This window comes from Mytilus californianus, unplaced genomic scaffold (assembly GCF_021869535.1).
Source record: "Mytilus californianus isolate M0D057914Y unplaced genomic scaffold, xbMytCali1.0.p SCAF_6, whole genome shotgun sequence".
NCBI classification, from domain to species: domain Eukaryota; kingdom Metazoa; phylum Mollusca; class Bivalvia; order Mytilida; family Mytilidae; genus Mytilus; species Mytilus californianus.
In genome coordinates, this window is record NW_026262712.1 from 63503331 (window position 1) to 63527757 (window position 24427).

Consider the following 24427-nt stretch of genomic DNA (forward strand, 5'->3'; position numbering starts at 1 on the left):
CGAATGGACATTAATGCGAGATTTATTATTGCGATTTCAGAAAAATCTGCATACAAATAAATGTATCAGATATCAGAATGCAAGTTCTAATTATTGCAATACTCACCAAGTCGCATTATTCGCATTAATAAAAACCTCGCAATAATTTATGAATTTACACTATTATTAGGCCACTGTCTTATTCAGTGAGAAATTTCTATCGTTGAAGCTGAAGTATAGTAAAAGATAACTGTGAACTAATATCATTTACAAAGGATGCAAATACTATAGGAAGAAAATAAATTTATTTATTTTAAATAATAAACCTGATATATGAATTGAGGTAACAAGTGTATATATATACCTAGTAAAATGAGAGGTTTTTGTCCCTCTTTTTATGGAAAAATGATCATCTTTTCATCTACTGCAAATTTGAAAAAAGTGACCTGTCTAATTTGCAGACATTAAATTTAAAATGATAAATATAGACTAACTAAATGCACATCTCCTTTTATTCATATTGTTTTACATTTGCTTTACACATGTGTACAAGAAATGATTTTGCAATTCTTAATACACTAAAGACTTCAATGTGCTGGAATTGTTAACCTGGATTACCTTGGTTGAAAAGAAATGCATCAATGGTCACATGTGGTTTACTTTGTAAATAAGAGGATAAAAGCAAAACATTAATGTGACATTAAATGATACTTACCAGACTATATTGAATGAGTTTCTTAGAGGATGGTTTTCTTGTAATTGAGGAGAAAAAAATACCGAATACCGGTAATTTAAATCTAAGAATGCTTTTGGCAGCCACATTTTCATTTCATTGAAACAACAGTAGTCATTCGATAGAACATTCTAACATCATTCCTGATAAGCTTGGTTAAATTTGACCAGGTAGTTACAGAAAAAAAAGTTAAAATGTGACTTTCAAGAATTTTAATGGGAACTATGTGCCAACAATGCTGCCATGCTTGCCTCCGATCAACATTGAGGATCATTAGGTCTCCCAATCATCAATCATGTAACATTTCAAAACTTTTTTCCATGTAGGTTCTGAGAAAAGGATTTTTGAAAATTGGATCAAAGATTTCTTCTTGTGGGTGATTTTTTTCGTCCAATTGTAACTATATGTGGTCAGTTTGTAGAGATCCTTCCATACATCATTCTTTTAAGCTTATTTCATAAAGGCCTGGTACTTGTTTCAGAGAAGATGAATATTTGATTGTCCTTAGAGATTTCATCAAGACCATAAGAACTGTGTGCCAACAATGCCACCATATTTGCCACCTAACCAACATTAAATGATGATCGTTTGCAGTGGATCTACTAATTTATCAATCCTGAAATGTTTCAATACATATTTCCTTGCTTCTTTAGAGATGAAGATCTTTTGAAATGCTTTTTTGTCCAATTTGAACCATATAAGAATCTTTATAGAGTACTTTGTATATACTATTCTTTGTATAGGGCTAGTGGTTTCAGAGAAGTATAAAAATGTGAAAATTTTGGGAAAATGCTCACTTTGCTTTCAGGATTTTGAATTTTTAGAATTTTAAAAACAGATCTTCAATCCAGCTAAGATTTTAATGTATGGTATAGATTTCTTTATTATAATTAAAACATGATTGACAGGTCTGGTCAAAAAGGTCAATCAGAAGTGGTTTTATACCGTTTTTCAAACTGCAATTCTATCCTCTAAATTTAAAGAACTACCAGCTACACAGGTAATTAGTACTAGCTTGAAAACACAGCAACAGTATCATTTGTGCATCTACCAAATGAAGCTAAAAAAACAAACACCAATTTTTTTATCCTGCAATCTTAATTATATTTACTTATCTTTCCTCTGATAATAATAATACATTGAAAGGAAAAATAGGAATAGCCAGTACAACAGATCATATCAACCATTAACACTTGATTCCCAAACAACAATAAACAACATATTGTCCAGATAGCCCCACGTGTACAAGCACAAAAGTTGGTAGGGCTTTGCCAGTTTTTTGTGTACTTAACTTTCCTCCTTTGCTTATCTAGGTCCTGTCTCAGAATTCGTAACATAGGGATTAAAATCCAACAACAGCGTAAACTTTTTATACAAAGCTTTAAATATTGAAAAATGTACAAGACCTATATGCTTCATACCTTGTATGAAAATGCATTATGTTATGAAGTTTCCGTCTGTCATGTGTTCATTTTCCTTGACCTCATTTTCATGGTTCAGCAATTGCTTACAAGACAAATACAGGTCTGGACCTTCCTCGCTGCAATCAATTGGTTGAGGTCATATACCGGTAATAGAAAAAACAAACGCTTTTATTGCTGTTCTTTATCTTCATATCTTTACTGGAGAATAACTGATCATTCCCTTTTACTAATGCCAAGAAAACTTTGATGAAAATGTTCCTTGTACTCAATGAGATTTGTAAAATGTCAAAACTATTGGCAAAGTGGTAGCGGCTACACAGAAGATGTAAAAATTGCTTACTTATTACAATTCAACATTATCAAGCTGCATACCAAATATTAAATCATTTCCTTTCATAGAAGACAAGATAATTTTGAATGAATTTTTCCTTGTACAAAGAGTTTTGTAAAATTTCAAAATATCGGCATAAAGGAGTGGCTACATGGCAGATGAAAAAATTGCTTACTTGCTACAACTCAACATTATAAAGCTGCAGACCAAATATGAAATCATTCCCTTTCATAGTAGACATGAAAACAAGATGAAAGATTTATTTCAGAAGGACAGAGTCGAGCAATTACTAAACTTACTTCTACCTTCAGCGAAGCAGCTATAGTTTTTTTGTCATGTAAATTTCTCATTTATGAGTACATGTAATACAAGAAATATATTTGGAGATAGATTCCTTGCAAGGTCTATATAAACTTCATGCAAGGTTCACATGACTTGACCTCGTATCATTAACCCTGATGAGCATAAAAATGGCCTTCATACCCAGGGAACCAGCTGATCAGTATCATACAGTTCTTGTACCATTTTAATTATTGCTGTCATATATGTACTATATGGTGTGGTATGACAGCGTCTTGACATTTCTGATTTTTTCATATAAAAAATAACTCTTTCAATGGATATTTCCACATTTAATAACACATATTCTTATACAAGTGTATTAAATTAACATTCATTTGAAAACAAGCATGAGTTACCTTCATCACACATTCTGTAACAACAACACATGGAATGGTTAACATCACATTTATCATTATGCACAAATAATTCAATAAGGTGATATTTCTACATTATATCAGGGGCTTGATTCAGAAGGAGAAATGGCCAAAAACCTCTCCTCATGTCAACTTAATAAGTTATGAAATGGAGAATGAATTATACAGCTAAAACTGCCAGAATCTAATCACCAAGAATTTATAAAAACTTTGATCTGTTAATCATTTTTAAAATATGGACTAAATTGTTTTCTCTCAAGTACATAATAATTTTCTTCCTGTTTTACTAATATATCATGTAATTTCAATACACTAATGTCATTTTAGTTTTACTATTTATGATTCATTATTTTAAACATACGTGGGCATTGTAAATTTCATATTCTTATCCGTTAATTTTAACTGCTTTCAAATAATGATTAGGGGAGGTTTAGTCCATTATCAGTTCACAGTTAAAAATTCTGTCTTGGGAATATCGGATGCCAAAAAATCATGACAAGTCAAAGTATTGAGAAGTCCAGAAAGATTCAAAACCTGAAGAAATACATATAATTCATTTACAAATATATATCAATGTTGAATTGAAATTGTATTTTTTCTTATTTCTTACAAGGTTTTAATCACAAAATTCAATTCATGTCTTATAAATATTTAAAAATAAGATACAACCATTGGCACACTGAAAGTTATGTACTGTAAATTCAGAAATTATTGCGCACATTTATTATTGCGATTTTTAAAGAATGGACAACAATGTGAGATTAAATATTGCGATTTCAGGAAAATCTGCATAAAGATATATGTAACAGATATCAGAATGCGAGTTCTTATTATTGCGATATACACCCAGTCGCATTATTCGCATTAATAAAAACCTCACAATAATTTCTGAATTTACAGTATTCTTGAACCATGTTAGTCCTCTGGTTTCATTTAACCCAAGTTAAAATCTGGCTGCATTTTTTTTTTATCCCGACCTTTTCCGTAAAGTGAATTACTCTAACAGAGTAAACACTTAATGCTATAATTACAATGCAAAATAATGTTATAGAATTGTATATAACGCCTGCTTAATTTAAAATCCACATGAAATCAACACTTTAGTAGCTATCTAATGATTTGTCATTGTATATGAAGTGATATTTTCTCATAATGCCCTTTGTTATACAATAGCTATGCCTTTTATTTTTTTTAAATCTATGGCTTGTCCTGTAAACAAGGTTTTTTAGGCAATACTGTGGATTAATTTATTTTCATGGGTATCAACTTACATGGATTGAGGACAAATCAAATTTTCATGGATATTTTACTTTATGGTATCATAAAAGCCTAGCGAAATTGGGTACTTTGTTGAATATTCAAATTCCTAGATTAACTTCACCCATGAAATTGGTAACCAACAAAATAATTCTAAGTACACAGTACCAGTTAAACTTCTTATTTGAACAGGTTTTGACTGCAACTTTCAATAAAAATGCTGTTGATGATTTTTGTGTCGTTAATATTTTTCCTTTTAAGCCCCAAAATATTTGTACATTCCCTGATAATATTGCATGATTGATTCCTGACGTTAATAATAAACACATCACATGAAAACAGCAACAAAACAAGAATCTTTGGATAAATAAGATAATTTTTTTCTTATTCACAAGTCTATTATCAATGGTTTTATTCTTCTTCACACATACTGACATGAAATGGTAATAATGACATCTTACTCCATCAATACTTGGGAGAAAAAGGAGGAAAATTTCAAGTGATGTAAAGCTCCAGTATCATAAATTTGGTTTTGAAATATAATCAAATATTTCACAAGTTAAGTTTTGTTATAGCTTATCTCAAATATAACATAAAAGAATGGATTGAACAGTTATGATGATAACATTTTTAAAAGAAGATATCTAGGTAACAACATCTTTCTCTCATGTAGTACATTACCTCACATTTTGTAGTATTTGATGATGGAAAGTTGATGCAATAATAAATGTGCACTAAACTATAATAAAATATTGATATGTGACTGCTGATTCATGAAATATAGGTCACATTATCCTTTCGAAATGTATTTTGTGTAGCTCATCTTGGTGTATTCATAAGAAAGATTTATCTATTTTCATGGGTACCAATTTTTGTGGATGGAGGAAAAATTGTATTTACGTGAATATTTGATTTCGTATTTTGGCAAAAGTCTGCATATAAGCTTATAATGAAAATGTGTACCTCGTGAAATCTAAATTTGTGGTTCACCTTCACCAATGGAAAGAACAATAATGAATCCGCTCAGTGAGTATGTTCAATGAAAATGAACTTCACATCAAGTTGGCTAAAACTTTAATAACATTAGCCAAATCGCATAAATGGGACAGCTTTTCAAAAAGATGTATGAACAGATGTATAAACAAATTTGTGAATTTTTTAGAAACAAGCATTTGAAAAACTAACATTTATCACTGGAAAAGAATGATTCTGGATTTTTTATGATTAACAACAAGCCCTACAGCTTATGCAGGTAAAAAATGTTAATGAGCCAGTAATTATTTTCTGAAAAATTGGCCTCAAACAATCAATAAAATTCTATGAAAGACTTTTTAGGCTTGAAAGTCGAAATGTTTTTGCGAAGACTGAAGTAACAAGATGTAAGTTTGAAGAATTAAAAATCATTGGTCAGAAGCTTATTTAAGATATGTGCTTTCGATTAATATTGGAAAATATAGTTGTTGCTGACCAAAAATTGTTTTTGCTTTGCCTAGGACAAAACCAGAGCCGTTATACAATATATGAAGGTAAAACTGACAATGTGAGGAAGGACCATTTCCCAGTCATGTCAATATTGTGAAAAAGACTTGCATCACAATTTTTGTAACAAATACATTGTCAAGAAATACACAGAATCACGCACTTATAAATAGACACACAATCAAATTAAACAGGAAACCATGGTAACTATTCAGTGTTAAAATCTACCTTTCTAATTACAATATTTACATAACGTTAATTAATATTTACAAAAAACATTGCACTTTTTATAAAATAACAATTGACAACAAAATCAGTTTAAATGGCAGAATTGAAGGTTATCTATCTGCTTAAGACAGATTGAATACAAAACAAATTTAAAGATAAAGGTTTACATAATCTTTATCTTATTGTACTTAACAGAAATTTCACCAGTAATCAAGTTTGAATAATTTTACAATTGTTAAAAACATTAGAGTTGATGGTTCAAGATTTTTAACTGAAATAATGATAGAGAAGATTTCTACTCTTTATCTGATGAGTTAATTATTCATAATTACTATAAAACTCAATAAAGATATCTTATATCAACATTGTTTCATTCACTTTTCATTCATCTTTTGAAAATGTAATTTTTGAACATCAAAGTTATGCATGACTACTTGACAAATTACAAGTTGGCTAACAGTTTATATTGCTGTTTGATCCACAATGATTAAGTTAATCAAACATTATTCAACTAAAATAGAGCAGAATGTATAAGTAAAGTTTAAATTCAAATATCCGCTAATAAAAAGTATTATAATTGTAGACATAGAAATTAAGTTGAATTTTAAAAAGTTATTAGTAAATAGCTGTACCATCATGTTAAAAACAGGTGTGAGATACTATTTTTTTTATACCTACAATTATGTACTGACTTTTGTGAGACAATATTACTGACTTAATAATTTCAAACAGAAAAGTGAAACATATCACACAAAATACAATGGTACTAAATAAACTTGGTCTATCATCCTCCCTAATCTATAAACATTTTAACAAATATGCTACATAAGTCATTCCATGTTCATAACCAAACACTTACACATCTTCACTCTAAACTCAATATAATTTATTCCAGACATTTGTTTACCCCGGTATGTCAAAATGGATGTAAAAATGTTTATGTATAACAAGTGGAAATTGTAAATTCAGTATTTACATGTATTGTGAGCATTTATTTACTGAGAATAAGGTGATACTAAATACTGCAATTCCTGCATGTGTTAAATTTTTTTCCCTTAATATTGCATGCGTTAAAAAAATTCCAAGTCAAAAACAAAATTACTCTTCCTGCAGGAAATTTTGCATTAATAAAAACATCCAATCAATTTCAAACCGTAATATAACCAGTTCGAAATAATATGATGTAGTTGTTTTTGATGCACAAAGCTTTAATGGGGATTTCTTGAAGAGACAAGAGATGAAGGGAAATATGATAAAACATTCTAATTTAGCAAAGCTATCAGGTACAAATAAAATATTTGTGAAAAATCATCTTTGAAAATGGTATTCCAAAACAAAAAATTATATATGACTATACTATTGAAGCCATGACAATGTTTCGTCTCCATACTGTTTAGCTGCTTTAATAGAAGAAATAGTCAAGATTGGCATACCTATCACAATACTTTCAACATTAAAATGGCATTGAAATTTGTTTCAAAACAGTGACTTGTAAGAATATGATTTAGAAATTCTACATTTCTCAGGCTTGTTTCAACAAAAAATCAATTGTGAATAAAGTGTGTTTGTATATTTCAAAACAACAACAAAACATAAATTTGCAATATACTTTGGAAGCTTAAATATATATTTAAAAGATCTTTCACACACATCCATTCAAATCATGCATACAACTTTTTCTCATAATGTCATTCAAATAGCACTAATACTAGCACTCATTTACATCCATATAATGGAAATTACTGTGTAATTCAAGAATTCCCTCCCTTTTTTTAAGAAGATTTTTAAAAAATCCCCTTTTTGTATTCCTATAATGGACTGGCGAAAGAAATAAGTTTTTTAAGTTTAGACCCATTTTTCTGTGTAGATAAGTAAAGGAAGGAAAATAGCCTTCCACGGAATCAGTGAACTATGCAAAAATTTAAACAGCCATGTAAACACCAGCTGATTTTAGGGAAAGGTTTCATTTCCTTTGTAATACCTTATTTCAGTTTTTGCCAGAGTGTTCACATATATTTATCTCATCCAGAATAATTTTATTTGATAAAATATTCATATTCTTTTTACATTCAGTAAAGTAGTTTATCATGCTTATATCATTGTAAGATTGAATTAATTTTTTTATTGCCTTTGAATTTTAAGAATCAGCAAATAATAGCTATCACATGACTAAAATCATCTTTTTATACAGACTTTTTTTTTGGTTACTTTACAATACCCATTAACATGTTTGTCACTTTACGCTATATATTAACATATAATGTTTATATTATGGCACCATAATTATATATATGGTCAGAAACATATATAACTGATGAGTATTTGGGATACTTTGAAATAAGAGCCCACTTTCTTTTTTCCAATATATGGACAAATTCAAATGATTGAAAACCATTTAACTTACACAAACTTTCAATTTTATATCACAATTTGAATTCATTTCGCACGTCACACACCACAAGTTCTTTGAGTAACAATGTATAAACACAGCTCACAACTTCTCTGATGATGACTGTGAAATGATCTTTAGACAATGTATGCATAATTGTTAAATAAATTGACAATGTATCATTCATCTTCATTTTCATTTTCTACTTCTTCATTTTCTGTATGTTCGTTTGTTTGTTCTTGCTGTTCTTGCTGTTGTTGTGCCTCTCTTTGTTTCTGTTCTTGAATAGCTTGGTGTTCACGGTCTGATATATGTGACTGAAGACCTCGGTTTTGTTGGTAAACTGACTTCTCTCCAGGTTTTCTAACTTTCTCAGCTTTTCTGAACACAGTTATTTCCTGTAAATGAAAAAAATAATACAAATAATTAAGATTCCCATTTTATAAAAAATTTGATATATGCATCTTGCAATGATGCTTAACAACTGGTGAAACCAGGATTTACATTTTACAATGTTATGACCTGTCCTGATATTTTGTACAATTTAGAGACATGTATGTTTCTAATACTTGGAAAAGAGTAAGCTCAAACTAAAATCAATACTTCAAAATATCTAATTTACATTATTTTGTTTCCTCCAACTTTACATATCTCATGGGAAGGCTTTTTGTGGAAAGTTTTCTTTTATTGCATAGTACAAATCTATACTGTTTGAAAGAAAAAGGACGTGGAAAACAAATTTTGTGATAGTTTTTAAAAGAATATCCGAGAGCTAGCTATCACATCTTCAATTATAGATTCAACATTATTTGTAAAGATTTTTATATTTTAGATCCTGTGACTGGGGGCAAACTATAGATTTAAGTCCCTACAACATGCATGTTTTATGCTTTGATTAGGGTAACCAAGATTTTCTTACATCTGCAATTGTCATTGTTTAAACAATCCTGATCGGTAAATGTAAAAATTGACAAAAGTTTTGACATACATTTTGTCATGAGACAGAACATTTCAAAATTTGAAAAGGATTGGATCAAACTCTTTGAAGTATTTCTACTGAATTGACATAAAGTTCCAGTTTCCAATCAATCTAGGACCATAACTTCTGAACAGCTTAAGTGAAAATCGTCAATATCCAACTTTACCTCCATTTTGTCATCAGTAACAATATATCAAAATTTGAAAACCATAGATTAAAGAGTTCACAAGTTAATGCATGGATACAACATAAACTTTCATTTCCATATCAATCAAGGACTATAACTCCAAATTGGAAATAGTGATTATTTTCAATATCAAACCTGATCTCCATTTCATCGTCAGTAAAATCGTATTAAAATTTTAAAAGCATTGTTTGTATGGTTCTTAAATAATGCACGGGAACATGGTTCTAAAATTATGCACGAAAACAACTGTAGCTGCTCTCACGTCGCACTACTCGAAATTATTAACCACATTGTTCTGTCTAGTTAGTAATGAGGTGCACATTTTCAATGTATATAAAAACATTCTTGAAAACTTGAAGGCTGTGGGTTAAAAACCATAGAAGTGGCTAACAAAAGAAAAAATCCCTATCTTCCCCACTAGCCCATCTGACAACTCAATATTCACTATACTATAAGCTTACTAGCACTCAATATTTCCTTTACTTAAAGTTTGACTTGCAACACAGTAATAAAAAGGATACAAACAGCTCATAAATTAAGCTACATATTCAGAACTATCTTGTAATACCTGTTGTTTGAAATATCTTCTTTCTTCTTCATCAACCAAGACCAGATTGAGGTAATATCGGACAGAAAATTTCTTATTTATATCCCTCATCGTAGGTGTCAGCTCATAGCCACTCAGAAATAATCGTATAGGTATTGATTCTCCTACAAAACAGAAAATACTGAACCATGAGAATACCAGCTCATAACCCTCAGACATAATTGTATTGATAACAATTTTCCTCCAAAATAGAATACACTGAGCCAGGAGAAGTAAGCTCATAGCCATTCAGAATAATGTTAAAGGTATTGATTCTCCTATTCTTAATGAATATAGCCTATAGCTGTTCAATATATATGTATTGAACTGAACTCTTGAGAATGTCATCTCATAACCACTTAGAAATAATTGCATAAATTTTTATTCTCAAAAAACAAGTTGCTGACCAATGGGATCAGCAACAAGAAGTAATATATATCTATACTAAATTTCTTCACAACAGATAACACTGAAACTGTGATGAGTTCATAATCATAAACGGTAGAATTATGACTATGACAAGGACACAGATACTGGACTAAAAGAAATAATTGTACATGTATAGACTATCTATACAAGTGTCAGCTCACAACCATTAAGAAATAATCATATACACATGTAGAAATCATCTTCCTAGGAAACAGAGCATACATTTTTTAATAAATTTCATAAGCCCCCTAAATATGAAGACATGAGATTTATATTTTCAGAAGTTTAGATCTTAGCTTTAACATTTCACTACTTTACTTTTAATAAAATCACAATCTTTACAGTGATTTTCTGCAAATTTCAAACAAACTAATGTGCTTCAAAATAATAGTTTTACTTTGTAACAAGTATGTGCATTTTTTTATAAATCCAAGCAAACTTTTCAATATTTCTAACTTAAATGAATTATTACTTTATACAAGGTATATCAAGTTACTGTGAAAGTACTTTTATTCGTGGGGTACCAATTTTCGTGGTTTTCGTGGATGGCTTTATCCATGAATTTAAGTGTCCAACAAAATATAACAACTGTTGCCCAAATCAAGAAATGGAAAAATCCTCATGTAGGTTTGACTGCATGGATACGAGCTTATAATCTAAGAGAATACATCAAAAATCAGCAAACACACTATGAACTATATATACAACTTCAGGCAGGATTTTACCAATCTAACCTTTTAAAAACATAAATTGTACGACGTTTAACATTCTAATTCTCATGAAAAACCAGTTTTTATCGATGTAAGTTAGAATAACGGTGATGATATAGTGCTCATTTTAACTCCTCATTATTCTCATACAGACAAAAAATAATTTCATATTGGGCTTGCTTTTCATAAGAATTAATTCTACAATTCAAATTACATTTATAGCATTTGTTTATGTTACCGTTTTCTTTAAGTGACATGTTAATGTCCCAATCAACACCTTTGATGATCGTTAGTCTGTTGATCATTTGATCTCGGGTTAATTAGTGTCATCACTTCTGATTACACATCTTCAACAATTAATATGTTTACTTTGCAATAATCCTTGAATTGAGGCAATTTGTAAGCATAGATAAATCAGCTTATTTCCGAAAATTATTATTATTTAAAATATATGTTGAATGTTGTCAGTTATGAAAGACGAACAAGTAAATGAAAATGAACACCTTATTTTGAAATGTCTGCAAATCATTATAAAACAACATAGGATTATTTTCAAGAACCTTCGTTTCTGATGGCTCCAAATTCTTAACTAGATTTTTTTTTTTAGAAAATTAAAATCCATGAATTTAAAAACCCACAAACATGTAACTTTTGCTCAAACCACGAAAATAGATACCCACGAAGAAAAGTACTTTTACAGTAATAGATTAAACTCACCTCTGACAGGTGCCCCATCCATTATCTCGTATTTGGCTATAGTTTCATTTTCATTGTATGTGTTAGGTCCTAAAAAGAACATGTTCAAAATAGACTTTTACTTTCATTGAGAATTTTGAGATGAAGAATGGCATTAAAGACCTCTTATTTGTTTTTTGTAAAAGTGCTTAGGGATTTTGTTTCATGAATTAATACACCAATTACTTTCTTTTTCATTATTTAAAAAATTAAAATGTGGGTCATAAAAAGAACGAATTCAAAATAAAGTTAAAAATCAAAACTTCATTGTTTCAAACTTCATATCAAAATAGCTGACTAGTCTGTTAACATGATACAGTACTTTATGTTATAATAATAAACTGGTGAAAAGGAAGACACAAGGTATTTGTAGAATCAAGTTTGTTCTTTGGGACATTTTTCTGCTCCCTTAGTTCATGTTACAATATACACTGCAGTCCTTAATAAAGTAGCAGTAAACATTCATACGTAATTCATATACAAATTTTGAATATCTTTATTTCTTAAAAGTTTTTTTTTTAATAAATTAAAAACATGAAATGGTATTTTGTTTCCAAAAAATAAATAATTTATTAAAGTAAACAAGTGGTGACATGATGGGACTGACATGTTTCATCTTTAATGTTTGCATACTAACAACATTTAGTGACATACAAAACAATCTCATATACAATCTACATTTTAACAGAAATCAAAAATATATTTGTAGTGTTCTTCCCTGGCTTGATGTTTATCAATTGGTTTCTCTCCCCTGTTTTCCAGGTCTCTTTATTTTCCTAGATGCTAAGGTTGAGTTTTCAGAAGCAATGTTTAAAAGGTGGCCATCTCAATTAATGTCTTGTATCTGATTATGAGAGTATAATTAAAAATTGTAGTTATTGACCTCAGTCATGATTTTCTTTTTGATTCATTAAAATGCAAACAATTTCAATAATTTTTTCAGACCATTAGGTTTTCCCTGTAAATTCTCCTATTTCAAAGATCCAAAATCCTTAACCTTCACCTTAAAATCCCTATCCCGTCCCAAATTTTCATTATCCCTATCCTATCCCCAATTTTCATTTTACATTAACTGCCTTGTTGCACAATCTACCTGTTCCTGTCGTCTCTCTTTTGATGACTTGTAACTCCATATGTTTAATTTTTATTCGTACTAATAAAAAGTAAATCTTTCCAACTATTACATCTTTTAAATGATACCTATGGAAATAAAATGGAACAAAATAGAAAGACGAAAATAAAATTACACAGAAAAACCACAGCAAACTTTGTTGTGAACTTTGTATAATGCCCACATTGAATAATGGGACATCAACATAATTTCTTTCTTTGGATATTTGGAAAACATTTTGGGGACGACATTAATTTGGAAGGGAGTAAGAGTTTTAGTATGAGAGAATCATATTTTTTCTAAATAGCCATTTCAAGTATTTATATAAATGAAGGTAAAAGCAGCTAGTTTTTTTTTTATCTTTAATTTTTTTTTAAATGAAAAATGAGAATGAGTCCCAGAATTCTAAATGCAGGAAGTTCACGGTAACAATTTTTCATCATAGACTCTTTTTTTTCCAAATTTTTGTTAACAGAAATCCGAAGAGCTAAATGTTAATTAGTGTGGCATTATATTAATGCTGTTTATTTAAGCTCACAAACTGTTGTCTTTAATCAACATCACACTGAACATATAAAATTTATAAATACGCTACAACAAAGTTTGCCTGTGTGTGTGCAGTAAAATCAAGGATGAAAAATTAAATATTGTGAAATTTCTAGCTACTTATATCAATTTATCATACACAACAAAGTACAGTTACATTTTTGTGTTTAAATGTTATTAATGAAACATGAGATGTTTGCTCATCAACACAAGAAACAAATTTTTGTTTTATATCAGCTCCAGAGTGTCTGGAATGATGAAGTCAATTATAAACAAATCATAGATTTAACAATTTCATTATATATGTTTGTACATTTTAAAGGCTTTAATTTGGCACATTTTTTTTCCAAATAACAGATCTGATATCAAAATCAGTGTGACAAATTTTTCTCCACACAAAGTAAGATAACTTTATATCAATTCTAAAAAAAGCTAGAACTGATAAAAAAAAAGATTGGAAGAGAAATAATTCATCGCCAGAATTTCAATAAAAATGTTTCTTTATACACTCATGTTTCAATTTATCAACATCTATCCTCTCAATTTCAAAAAGTAAAATAACAGCAATAAGATTAGATAACTTTTCTCTATAATCTATTTTACTTTCCGAAATCAACATTCAAATTTACACAAACAATAAAAGCAAGATTAAGACTACAGTGAAATGTCAAAATAAAACTTACTGAAAGATCACAAATAAAACAAAGCAGGGGAAAAGAACTAGGAGAGTAATCTCCCTTTAATCAACTAAAGAGAAACTTGTCAAAGGAAGACAACTGTTAGGAGATAACTGTATTGTATTTTAAGCTCCGACGGCATCAATTGGTGATTTGATGGTCGCAAATTAAGTTTACTGGTGACTTGTTAGCAGAGCCAGTAAAATAGTATATGCGACCATCAAATCAATAATTGATGCCGTCGGAGCTTAAGATATAATATTGTTATCTCCATTCTAATGAAACTGACAGAAAACGATGTCAAATCATACGTTTAAAATCTGTCATACATCATCTGCGCTTGCACCTAAGATTTCATAGCATCAATTGTGAATTGTTGCCATGAAAATTGGTGACGTTATCCAATCAAAATGAACGTTACAAACGATGTTGCATTAGAATTCCAATGGCATTACTTAATTTATAAATATGCTTTATACATTTTTGTGATCTTTCATTAAACAAATGGGGGATTCTAAGTAAATAAGATAATTATGCATACGTTGTCTGACAATGCCTTTACCTGCACCTGTAGTTTCTCGACGGACTATTGCAAGTTCCATATATCTTATTTTTATACGGACCAAGAGGAAATAAATTTTTCCAACAATAACATCTTTAAGGTGATATCTCCATGAGAGCAAGAAATAAGAAAAACAATAGTTTCTATAACTTGATTATTGTGTAAGATATCCTATAATCACCATGTTTTATCAGTGAAATACTCAACACCAGGAATGTTTTTTGTCTCTGAAACACCTGTATACAAACATAATTTGCATTCTTAGAGAATGCAGTTTTTGTATTGTTTTCTATAACAGGGCATACCAAGCTTGCTGTAAGTTTTGGAAGTTTTTCTCATTATTAAAGACTTTATTGCATCTAATGGTATTAATAGTTAAGAGCAAAGTCAAAATAGACAATTCTTTCAAATATTATTAATATTCACCAAGATTGGTAGTCAAAAGATGGCATACATTCATTTTTCTTTAGTACTGACAAAACTGCATAATTGGCAAGAAAATTGTGAGAGCAAACTTGAACAGAGTATATATTTATAAGAGAGTTGTTGTTCATATATTGAAACACTGAGGTAAATTATTTAGTTTGTTCTTGCATGCATTCTCTGCTCAATCTTTAATTGCTTGTCTGGAAAATATTTTAAAAAACTCAACCAAAATCTAGTTTTTTGGGGAAACAATTAACACAGACTGTTCTATAACACCATTATTTCTGACATATATTGTGACATCATGAGTTCTTATGCTACTTTCTTTAGTTCTGTACTATCTCAACTTCTAAATGGGCATTATTTCAAACTCTTTAAAAATACACTTGTGACAGTTCAATTAAACAAACTATGCTTATAACGAGGTCTTGAACTCTGGTGGACAGATGTCTTATTGGCAATAATACCACATCTCCTTATTTTTATTTGGTCCAGAAAAGATAATTTCATGTCAAATAATTACCTGAGATCAGCTGAAGTGCTGTATTCTATTACATATATGTTTATTACATTATTTTTGTGTTGAGGTTCATTGACAGTGTTCTCCCAAGATATTTCATATAGCATCTTGGTAAACAGGGAAATTTGAAATACCATTTTGTTTCTAAAAATTATAGCATCACATCCATAACACAACCTATAAGAAAATCAATTCAGATAGCATCACATTCAAGAAATATACCATCACATTACCATGATGCTTAAAGGCCCTGGGGAGAAAACTGGGTTCAAGACTGACAGCATTTGAAAATTCCCCCTGATCATAAATTATTCAAATTCCTCAGTTAGTTACTTACTTTGATTTGTTATATTCAAATTCTATATGTAAACAATCTTCAATACCCACTTCCATTTTGATGCTGTTATTTAATTCTGGATAATGTGATAACGTATGTACTATAATGTCCTGTTCTTTTACTGTGTCACTGATTCTTTTTACAACTGTAACTCGTAAAAAATATCTAAAAATAAAACATAAACCTTTTTTAAGAGAATTATTACATTTTAGTAGCTTTGTAATTTTTTAAGCAGATGTAAAAGTAAAATATAATGTTACTTTTTTTATCCCCTTAAATAAAGTTCATAAGTTCCATATCATTCAATTAAGTCTGTTCCATACTATACATAAAACTTACATGGGACGAAAGGAAGATCTTTGAAATCTCCACCAGGGTGGGTATAGAATACTTTTCTGTATTATATGAAAAGGTAAATAAAATTCTAAAATTGTTTCTATAGCTGGTATTAAAACTCTATTTTTGAATTGCTTTCCCTGGGCAGCCCTTAAGTAGTCATTTCTTAAGGTTATAAAATGAAACACATTTCTTTGGGTCAAGCTAAGTTCAATAACTCTGGACGATGACATTAATATTATCAAAAAATCTTGTTTGTTTGTACTATCATGCCTCATGTGAGGTCTTAGTGAAATGATGAAAGTTTCAAAGTTTCACAAAGTATACGGATACTCAGACATACCTGAGTAAGAGAGAGGTATACTTAAAATAGACTGATGCATGGACAGAAGGTAGTATAAAGGTGTGTAAAAAGATAACTTCATATTTATTTTAAGTGGTATGTAAATTAAATACTAACCGTAACCGGACATTAGCACCAGTGTAAGATTCATAAGGTTTTTCTACTTGTAAAAATTCAAAACCATAACTTGTGTTAGATGTTAGTTCTCCAGGTCTGGCTAGTTCTTTGACTAATGATGTGAATTCATGATGGTTACCTCTATCATAGTACATTTCTAAAAATAGATCAAAGACTCAAATGGCTGGGTTACACAAACTAGGTATCCACTTTTCCCCGCCCACCTGCACGTCTGCCACATATCATCATACTATAAGCCTGTTTTGGACTTTGTCCAACCCGGCCAAAAATGAATGTACCACTTTTGATTGTTATCCTTGACTTTTTATTCAAGTGCTAACTTCTATAGATTTGTATACGTGACTGATGTATTATCCATTAATGCAAAATGGATTTTTCAACAACACTTTAAAACTTTCTAATACAATATCAACTGTCAACTTTGTCAGTGTCATTGAGGTTAAATCTTACAGAAACTTGAAATAATGTATTTCTGCTTACTGCTTTAGTCCAAAAAAAAAACAATGAACTTAATTATTCCAAAATCTTTCTTCTACCAGTCAGAAGTCCCTGGCAATTATTTTTTATAAATTCTATTCATGTACAAAATAAGGCTTTAACATGTATTGAGTGAAATACTTTCAGTTACATGTACATATAATTTTCTCACTTAAAAAGACTCTTTCAAAATGCACCTCAAACACTTAACCTTATCTAATATCACTTAACAAAGAGAACACTTCTCAAACTGATAAAGTGTAGTGGCCCTCAAACATTGTCAAATTTGAACTAACTGAAGAAAAATAAAGTCTATAAATTAGAAATGTTATATTAGTTAACAGTTGTGATTGTGATATTACTGCTGTACTATCAGTGACCATACCAACCTATTTGGCCTATAAATTCTATTTTTATCCCTTGATGTTCCATTTTACTTCCTGCTTTCTTCATGGACACATTAACCTGCAACAACAACACACACATCACACATTTTTTGCATTGTCTTCCATAGGCCTTGCTTTATTTACATAAATAATCTCTATTTTATCTATCACAGGCTTGTTTGGGGAAATCTTCTACCTAGTCTTTTATTTAAAAAATGTCAATGTTTACAGAGTTTTATATTTTTTTCATTCTACATGTAATATGTGTACTTTTGCCTCTGTGTAGGTATAGTCATAGATATTTAACTTAGCAAAATAGAATAAAAAACAGAATTGTTTTTGAATGTTCAGCTTGATCTTTATTTGTTTTGTTCATTTAATCAGTGTTGTTTTCTTGCTTTTTCACTTCCACATTAGTTAAAATAGAATACATACATGTAAAGTTTCTGTTTTTGTTAGCAAGATAAGACCAATAAATTACCTTTCCAGCAACAGTTTCTCCATCATAATACAAATAATGTCTTTCTTTTTTACCATCTTCTGTTTTTATTTCTGCTGTTTTTCTTGCGTCTTGTCCATCTAGAACAATGTCTATTTCAGCACTCTGGCCGAATCCAAAGAAACTCTACAATCAAAAGCAATTTTACATACATTCTTGTTTTTCCTACCAATAACAATTCTAATATTTTTTTATAGGACAGCCTCAGATGACAATATGTACAAAATATCCTTCAATTGTAATACAAATAAGAAGATCTTGATGTATATGGTATAGACAATTTTCTATCATCATGATCATTGAAGATAGTATATTGGTGTCTTTTTGATTATTTGTTGTTGGGTTGCTGACTCCCTGACTTTAGCCCAACGATTCCATTTATTTTATTCATTCTAATCCTATCCCTGTATGCGTTCATTACTTTTGATTTCCAATTAATTACATAACTGTAAACAGACTACTTATTTTTGCAGATACTTTTAATTATGTTTAGACCTTTCTTGCCAACTTCACGACAAACAATGTTTTTCGCAGCTTCCTAACTTTTTCAATGTATTGTTGTAAGAGAATTCGAAGATCCTATTATGTAATATTTGTGACACTTCTATATATACGTGTTTTTTTTTTACTTATCACAGCTGTGAAAATTAGTTGCTTTACAGTACCTCTTCTCATAGAACATGTACTTTAAATTTTCATACAATGTCATGGACAACAAAAGAAATGTTTAGTTTGGTTATGAAAAAGTTGACATTTACTCTAAATGAGTTAGGGTCCTCAGTGACCAAGTGGTAAAAGAAGTCAAACTACTGTATCACTAGTCTGTCAACACTGAGGTTGTGAGTTTGGATCCCACACGTTGCAGGTACCCTCAACTCCAACCTTAATTGACTGAGATTCTCAGTTTTCCTACCGAAGGTCGATGGATCTCTCCTGACACTCTGGATTCCTCCACTAATATTAACTGACCACCACATAATTGTACAATAGTGCTGAAGTGGTGTTAAACACCAATCAATCAATCAATCTAAATGAGTTATGTCCATTGTTTTATGAATTTGCATATGTAACTGCGTGGGAGGCAGAGGAATGTTTTTCTAACTTCACCTCAATTTACTTTTCTCTTCAATGACCTTCAAAAGATCCAGTAATTGCTCTTTCATCATTACTGGTATCACATGCAAGCATCATGCCAGTTGAATAATTATTTTTCTAATTCATGTTCACATAATCAGCAGTATTAAATAACCTTACAAAAACTGTTAAAGCTAACGATCATTTTAATAACACCAATACTTCTTGAACATAATTATAATCCTAATTTGAGGATTTCCACTTTATCTGCCATTAACCAATTACATGTAAATGTGCATCATCTACTCTGATTACACCTTCTATCCTATTATAAATGAGCTGTCTTAGCCTATGATTACCTTATATCTATATTGATTTCTCTGTACCAGTAACCCTGACATTTTTTAGATAGTGTTAAGACAACAATCAGAAGGATACATGTGTAAATACCACAAACAAAATACCCACAGACATATGTATCAGTCAATGACAGTGAATTTATAAAATTAGTGATTAGGTAAAGTCCCTGAAATTGATTACTAAATTGATTATACACTTTGACAACTAGATAATGTCAACTTTAAAACAAAAATAAAAAATTGCTGACATAAAATGAACTACTGAACTAAATATGTTAATTATACATATATAATTATAACTGAACTACAGGATCCTTTGAATCTGTATCCCTCAACTAAGATCTATGCATAATAAAAAGTCGAAATTTCATAATTGTGCATTTCAGGATTTGTAATTGTTTGTGTCATGTCAAAATTAATTCATAATTGAATAAAATGCTCCGCTGGGCACAGCTTGATACAACCACAGAGGTCAACCCTGAACAGTTGGGGCAAGTATGGACACAACATTCAAGCTTGATACAGCTCTGAATTTGGATTGTGATTAAATATTTGACACAGCATAGGTTTCTGACACAGAATGAATGTGGTCTAAGAACTTAAAATTTTTTTAATTTACCTATTATGGTCCAATATCCAAAATCTAAATACATACACGGTTAGATTCAGCATATCAAAGAACCCCAAGAATTCAATTTTTGTTAAAATCAAACTAAGTTTAATTTTGGACCCTTTGGACCTTAATGTAGACTAATTTGAAAATGGGACCAAAAATTAAGAATCTAAATACACGGTTTAGATTCAGCATATCAAAGAACCCCAATATTTCAATTTTTGATGAAATCAAACCATATCATTATTATTTGCTTTCATATATAAATAAAAAATAACCAACTTAAAATGGAAAATTTTAAAGGAAAAAAAAAATCCCCCCCCCCCCAATTTTTTGAACCCTCTTATGATCATCACCCCCAACTCAATCCCAGCCTTCCCTTTGTGGTATGGTACCTTGCAGTACAATTTCAGAGAGATCCATACACTTGAACACAAGTTATTGCCTGGAAACTGTAAAAATGCTTGTTTTTTGCCCCTTTTTGGCCCCAAATTCCTCAATGTTTTGGGCAATTACCCCCAAACTCAAACCCAGCTTTCCCTTTGTGATATGGAACCTTGTAGTACAATTTCATAAAGATCCATACACTTACACACAAGTTATTGTCCCGAAACTAGAAAAATGCTTGTTTTTTGTCCCTTTTTGGCCCCTAATTCCTAAAATTTTGAGGCAATTACCCCCAAAATCAATCCCAGCCTTCCCTTTGGGATATGGAACCTTGTGGTACAGAGAGATCCGTACACTAACACACAAGTTATTGTCTGGAAGTTACAAAAATGTTTATTTTTGGCCCCTTTTTGACCCCTAATTCCTTAACTGTTGGTACCATTACCTCCAAAATCAATCCCAACCTTCCTTTTGTGGTATTGAACCTTATGGTAAAATTTCATAGAGATCCATTCACTTAAACTAAAGGTATTGTGCGAAAACCAATGTGTCTTCGGACGACGACGACGATGCCAACATCATACCAATATATGACCGCAAAAAAATACATGTATCACCATTTCTGAAGTATTTGTTGCCTGTAACACGTGTAAAGTCAAGCTTACAATGTTCTGATTGTTCTATATACAATATAAGTCCTTTTAATTAATACTACCCAAAATATGTACAAATGTATATGGCTTCCTTAACTTTTGATCTTAGATGAAGGGTTTTTAAAGAAATATACAGTCATACCTGTATTAAGAGACCACTCGAAGGGAGAGGACAAAAGTGCTCTCTTAAATTAATACAGGTAGTTTCTGACTTTAAGGAACAATTAATGTGTATAGTTTTTGAACGTACTAATTTTAGAGAAATATACTGTAGTAGTCTCATTGTATTTGTTATGAATAATAAAATTATGAAATAAAATGTTTGTTATTTGCTTGTTTTATTTTTTCATTGTACTTTTTGTCACAATATAAGTTCCTGGTTATATTAAGTACAGTCTCATCCGTGATTATCCATGTAATTGTATCCCAGGAAGTATACCCTTTACATATCATTCCAGTTTTAAACAACAATTCTATAAATGGCCTAGCTATATCACTTAGCATTGCTTAGTCTTTAATATTGTTTCTTTTGAGAAAGGAACCTAACCATCATGACCATCAATACTTTAAAACTCCATTTTATAAACATCTTCATTAGACCGTTTGTTCCTTTAATCATTGTCAAGACAGGTTTATATTTAGCCATGCATCATTTAGGGAACATTTTTTATCCCACATTTCAGTTGCCGTTTTTAAATGTCAACAGTTCCTTTGGAAGCAATTATTTAGTAAAATGCTCCGCTGGGCGCAGCTTGATACGACCGCAGAGGTCGAACCCTGAACAGTTGGGGTAAGTATGGACACAACATTCAAGCTTGATACAGCACTGAATTTGGATTGTGATTAAATATTTGACACAGCATAGGTTTCTGACACAGAATGAATGTGGTCTAAGAACTTAAAAAATTTTAATTTACCTATTCAAACCATATCATTATTATTTGCTTTTATATATAAATCAGAAATAACCAATTTAAAATGGAAAATTTTAAAGAAAAAAAAGGAAAAAAAAGGAAAAAAAAATCCCCCCCCAAAATTTTTTGAACCCCCTTATGATTCATCACCCCCAAACTCAATCCCAGCCTTCCCTTTGTGGTATTGTACCTTGCGGTACAATTTCAGAGAAATCCATACACTTGAACACAAGTTATTGTCTGGAAACTCGAAAAATGCTTGTTTTTAGGCCCCTTTTTGGCCCCAAATTCCTAAACGTTAGGGGCAATTACGATTCATCACCCCCAAACTCTATCCCAGCCTTCCCTTTGTGATATGGAACCTTGTGGTACAATTTCATAAAGATCCATACACTTACACACAAGTTATTGTCCTTAAACTAGAAAAATGCTTGTTTTTTGCCCCTTTTTGCCTCCTAATTCCTAAAATTTTGAGGCAATAACCCCCCAAATCAATCCCAGCCTTCCCTTTGTGGTATGGTACCTTGCAGTACAATTTCAGAGAGATCCATACACTTGAACACAAGTAATTGTCAGGAAACTAGAAAAATGCTTGTTTTTAGGCCCCAAATTCCAAAATGTTTTGGGCAATTACCCCCAAACTCAAACCCAGCTTTCCCTTTGTGATATGGAACCTTCTAGTACAATTTCAGAAAGATCCATACACTTACACACAAGTTATTGTCATGAAACTAGAAAAATGCTTGTTATTTGCCCCTTTTTTTGGCCCCTTCTTCCTAAAATTTTGAGGCAATTACCCCCAAAATCAAACCCAGCATTCCCTTTGTGATATGGAACCTTGTGGTACAATGTCAGAGAGATCCATACACTAAGACATAAGTAATGTCTGGAAGTAACAAAAATGCTTATTTTTGGCCCCTTTTTGGCCCCTAATTCCTAAACTGTTTATACCATAACCCCCAAAATCAATCCCAACCTTCCTTTTGTGGTTAGAGTGCGTAAACCAATGTGTCTTCGGACGATGAAGACGACGCCAACGTCATACCAATATACGACCACAAAATTTTTTTGCGGTCGTATAAAAACTTGTACCTTTCAAAACAATATTTGAACCTAACTTGGGTACAGACATCCTTTATTGTTGAACTTTATGAAATCATTGTATGATTGATTGATTGATTGTTGGTTGCTTAACGTCCAGTGGCAAATATTTCATGCATATTCAGGACGATCATTGTATGAATAATTAATGATGTCAAAATCTACATTTAAGGGTATACAATACAGTTTTGATCCCACAGTGAATTTTAGACGAAAGTTTGCATACAAGCTATTTTTCACCTAGTGAATTCAAATATGTAACAAGCATTCTGTGAGTATTGCATGGCAATACATAGTCCCCTACCGGCATACCTGCCAACCTCTGAAACCTGTAAAGAGGGAGATCATCCCCTCAGCTATGACAGCTGAGGGGGAGATTTTGCGCGAACATTTTCAAGTGAAATATATGACCTGTTTATTTATTCATCTACTATACACAAAAAAGAATAAATAGATCTACTTTATTTCTTCAATCATGGTTATATACCTTACAAGGTGTGTGTAGTTTGTTTTATTCCTTTTTCATCATCTTTGACACTTGTGTCCCATCAGGCCAGCATATCACAAAGATATCTCTGTTTCAAGAAATCTACCTTAATGTACCTTATGGTGCAATATAGTTTGCACATATAGATTTGTTCAATACATTTCTTATAAATTTCAATTTAACTGATTTTCAAAATATAATTATTTTTTTTACCTAAGGCATTAAAAATCATTAAATTACCATCCTTTTACGATTCTTTGTTCAATTTGTTTTTAATTTATATTCTTTTATCAATTCACATTATTTTAAGGAGGGTAAC

The 24427-nt window shown here is 30.7% G+C and overlaps 2 protein-coding genes across 4 annotated transcripts in view; one reads left to right on the forward strand and one right to left on the reverse strand.

The window, feature by feature from the left end:
- LOC127704734 (U1 small nuclear ribonucleoprotein A-like) overlaps window positions 1-24427 on the forward strand; it is a 1100970-nt gene that overhangs the window by 1048663 nt on the left and 27880 nt on the right. The window lies entirely within an intron of this gene.
- The window catches only part of LOC127704726 (vacuolar protein sorting-associated protein 26B-like), a 28727-nt gene continuing 7384 nt past the window's right edge, over window positions 3085-24427 (reverse strand). Inside the window, exons 2-9 of the mRNA XM_052208927.1 lie at window positions 18503-18646; window positions 18025-18100; window positions 17138-17294; window positions 16342-16506; window positions 13256-13362; window positions 12145-12213; window positions 10271-10413; window positions 3085-8934 (exon numbers count right to left, since the gene is read on the reverse strand). Coding sequence (XP_052064887.1) covers window positions 8716-8934; window positions 10271-10413; window positions 12145-12213; window positions 13256-13362; window positions 16342-16506; window positions 17138-17294; window positions 18025-18100; window positions 18503-18646 — 1080 coding nt within the window. The 3' untranslated portion in view covers window positions 3085-8715. The remainder of the gene's footprint in view (window positions 8935-10270; window positions 10414-12144; window positions 12214-13255; window positions 13363-16341; window positions 16507-17137; window positions 17295-18024; window positions 18101-18502; window positions 18647-24427) is intronic.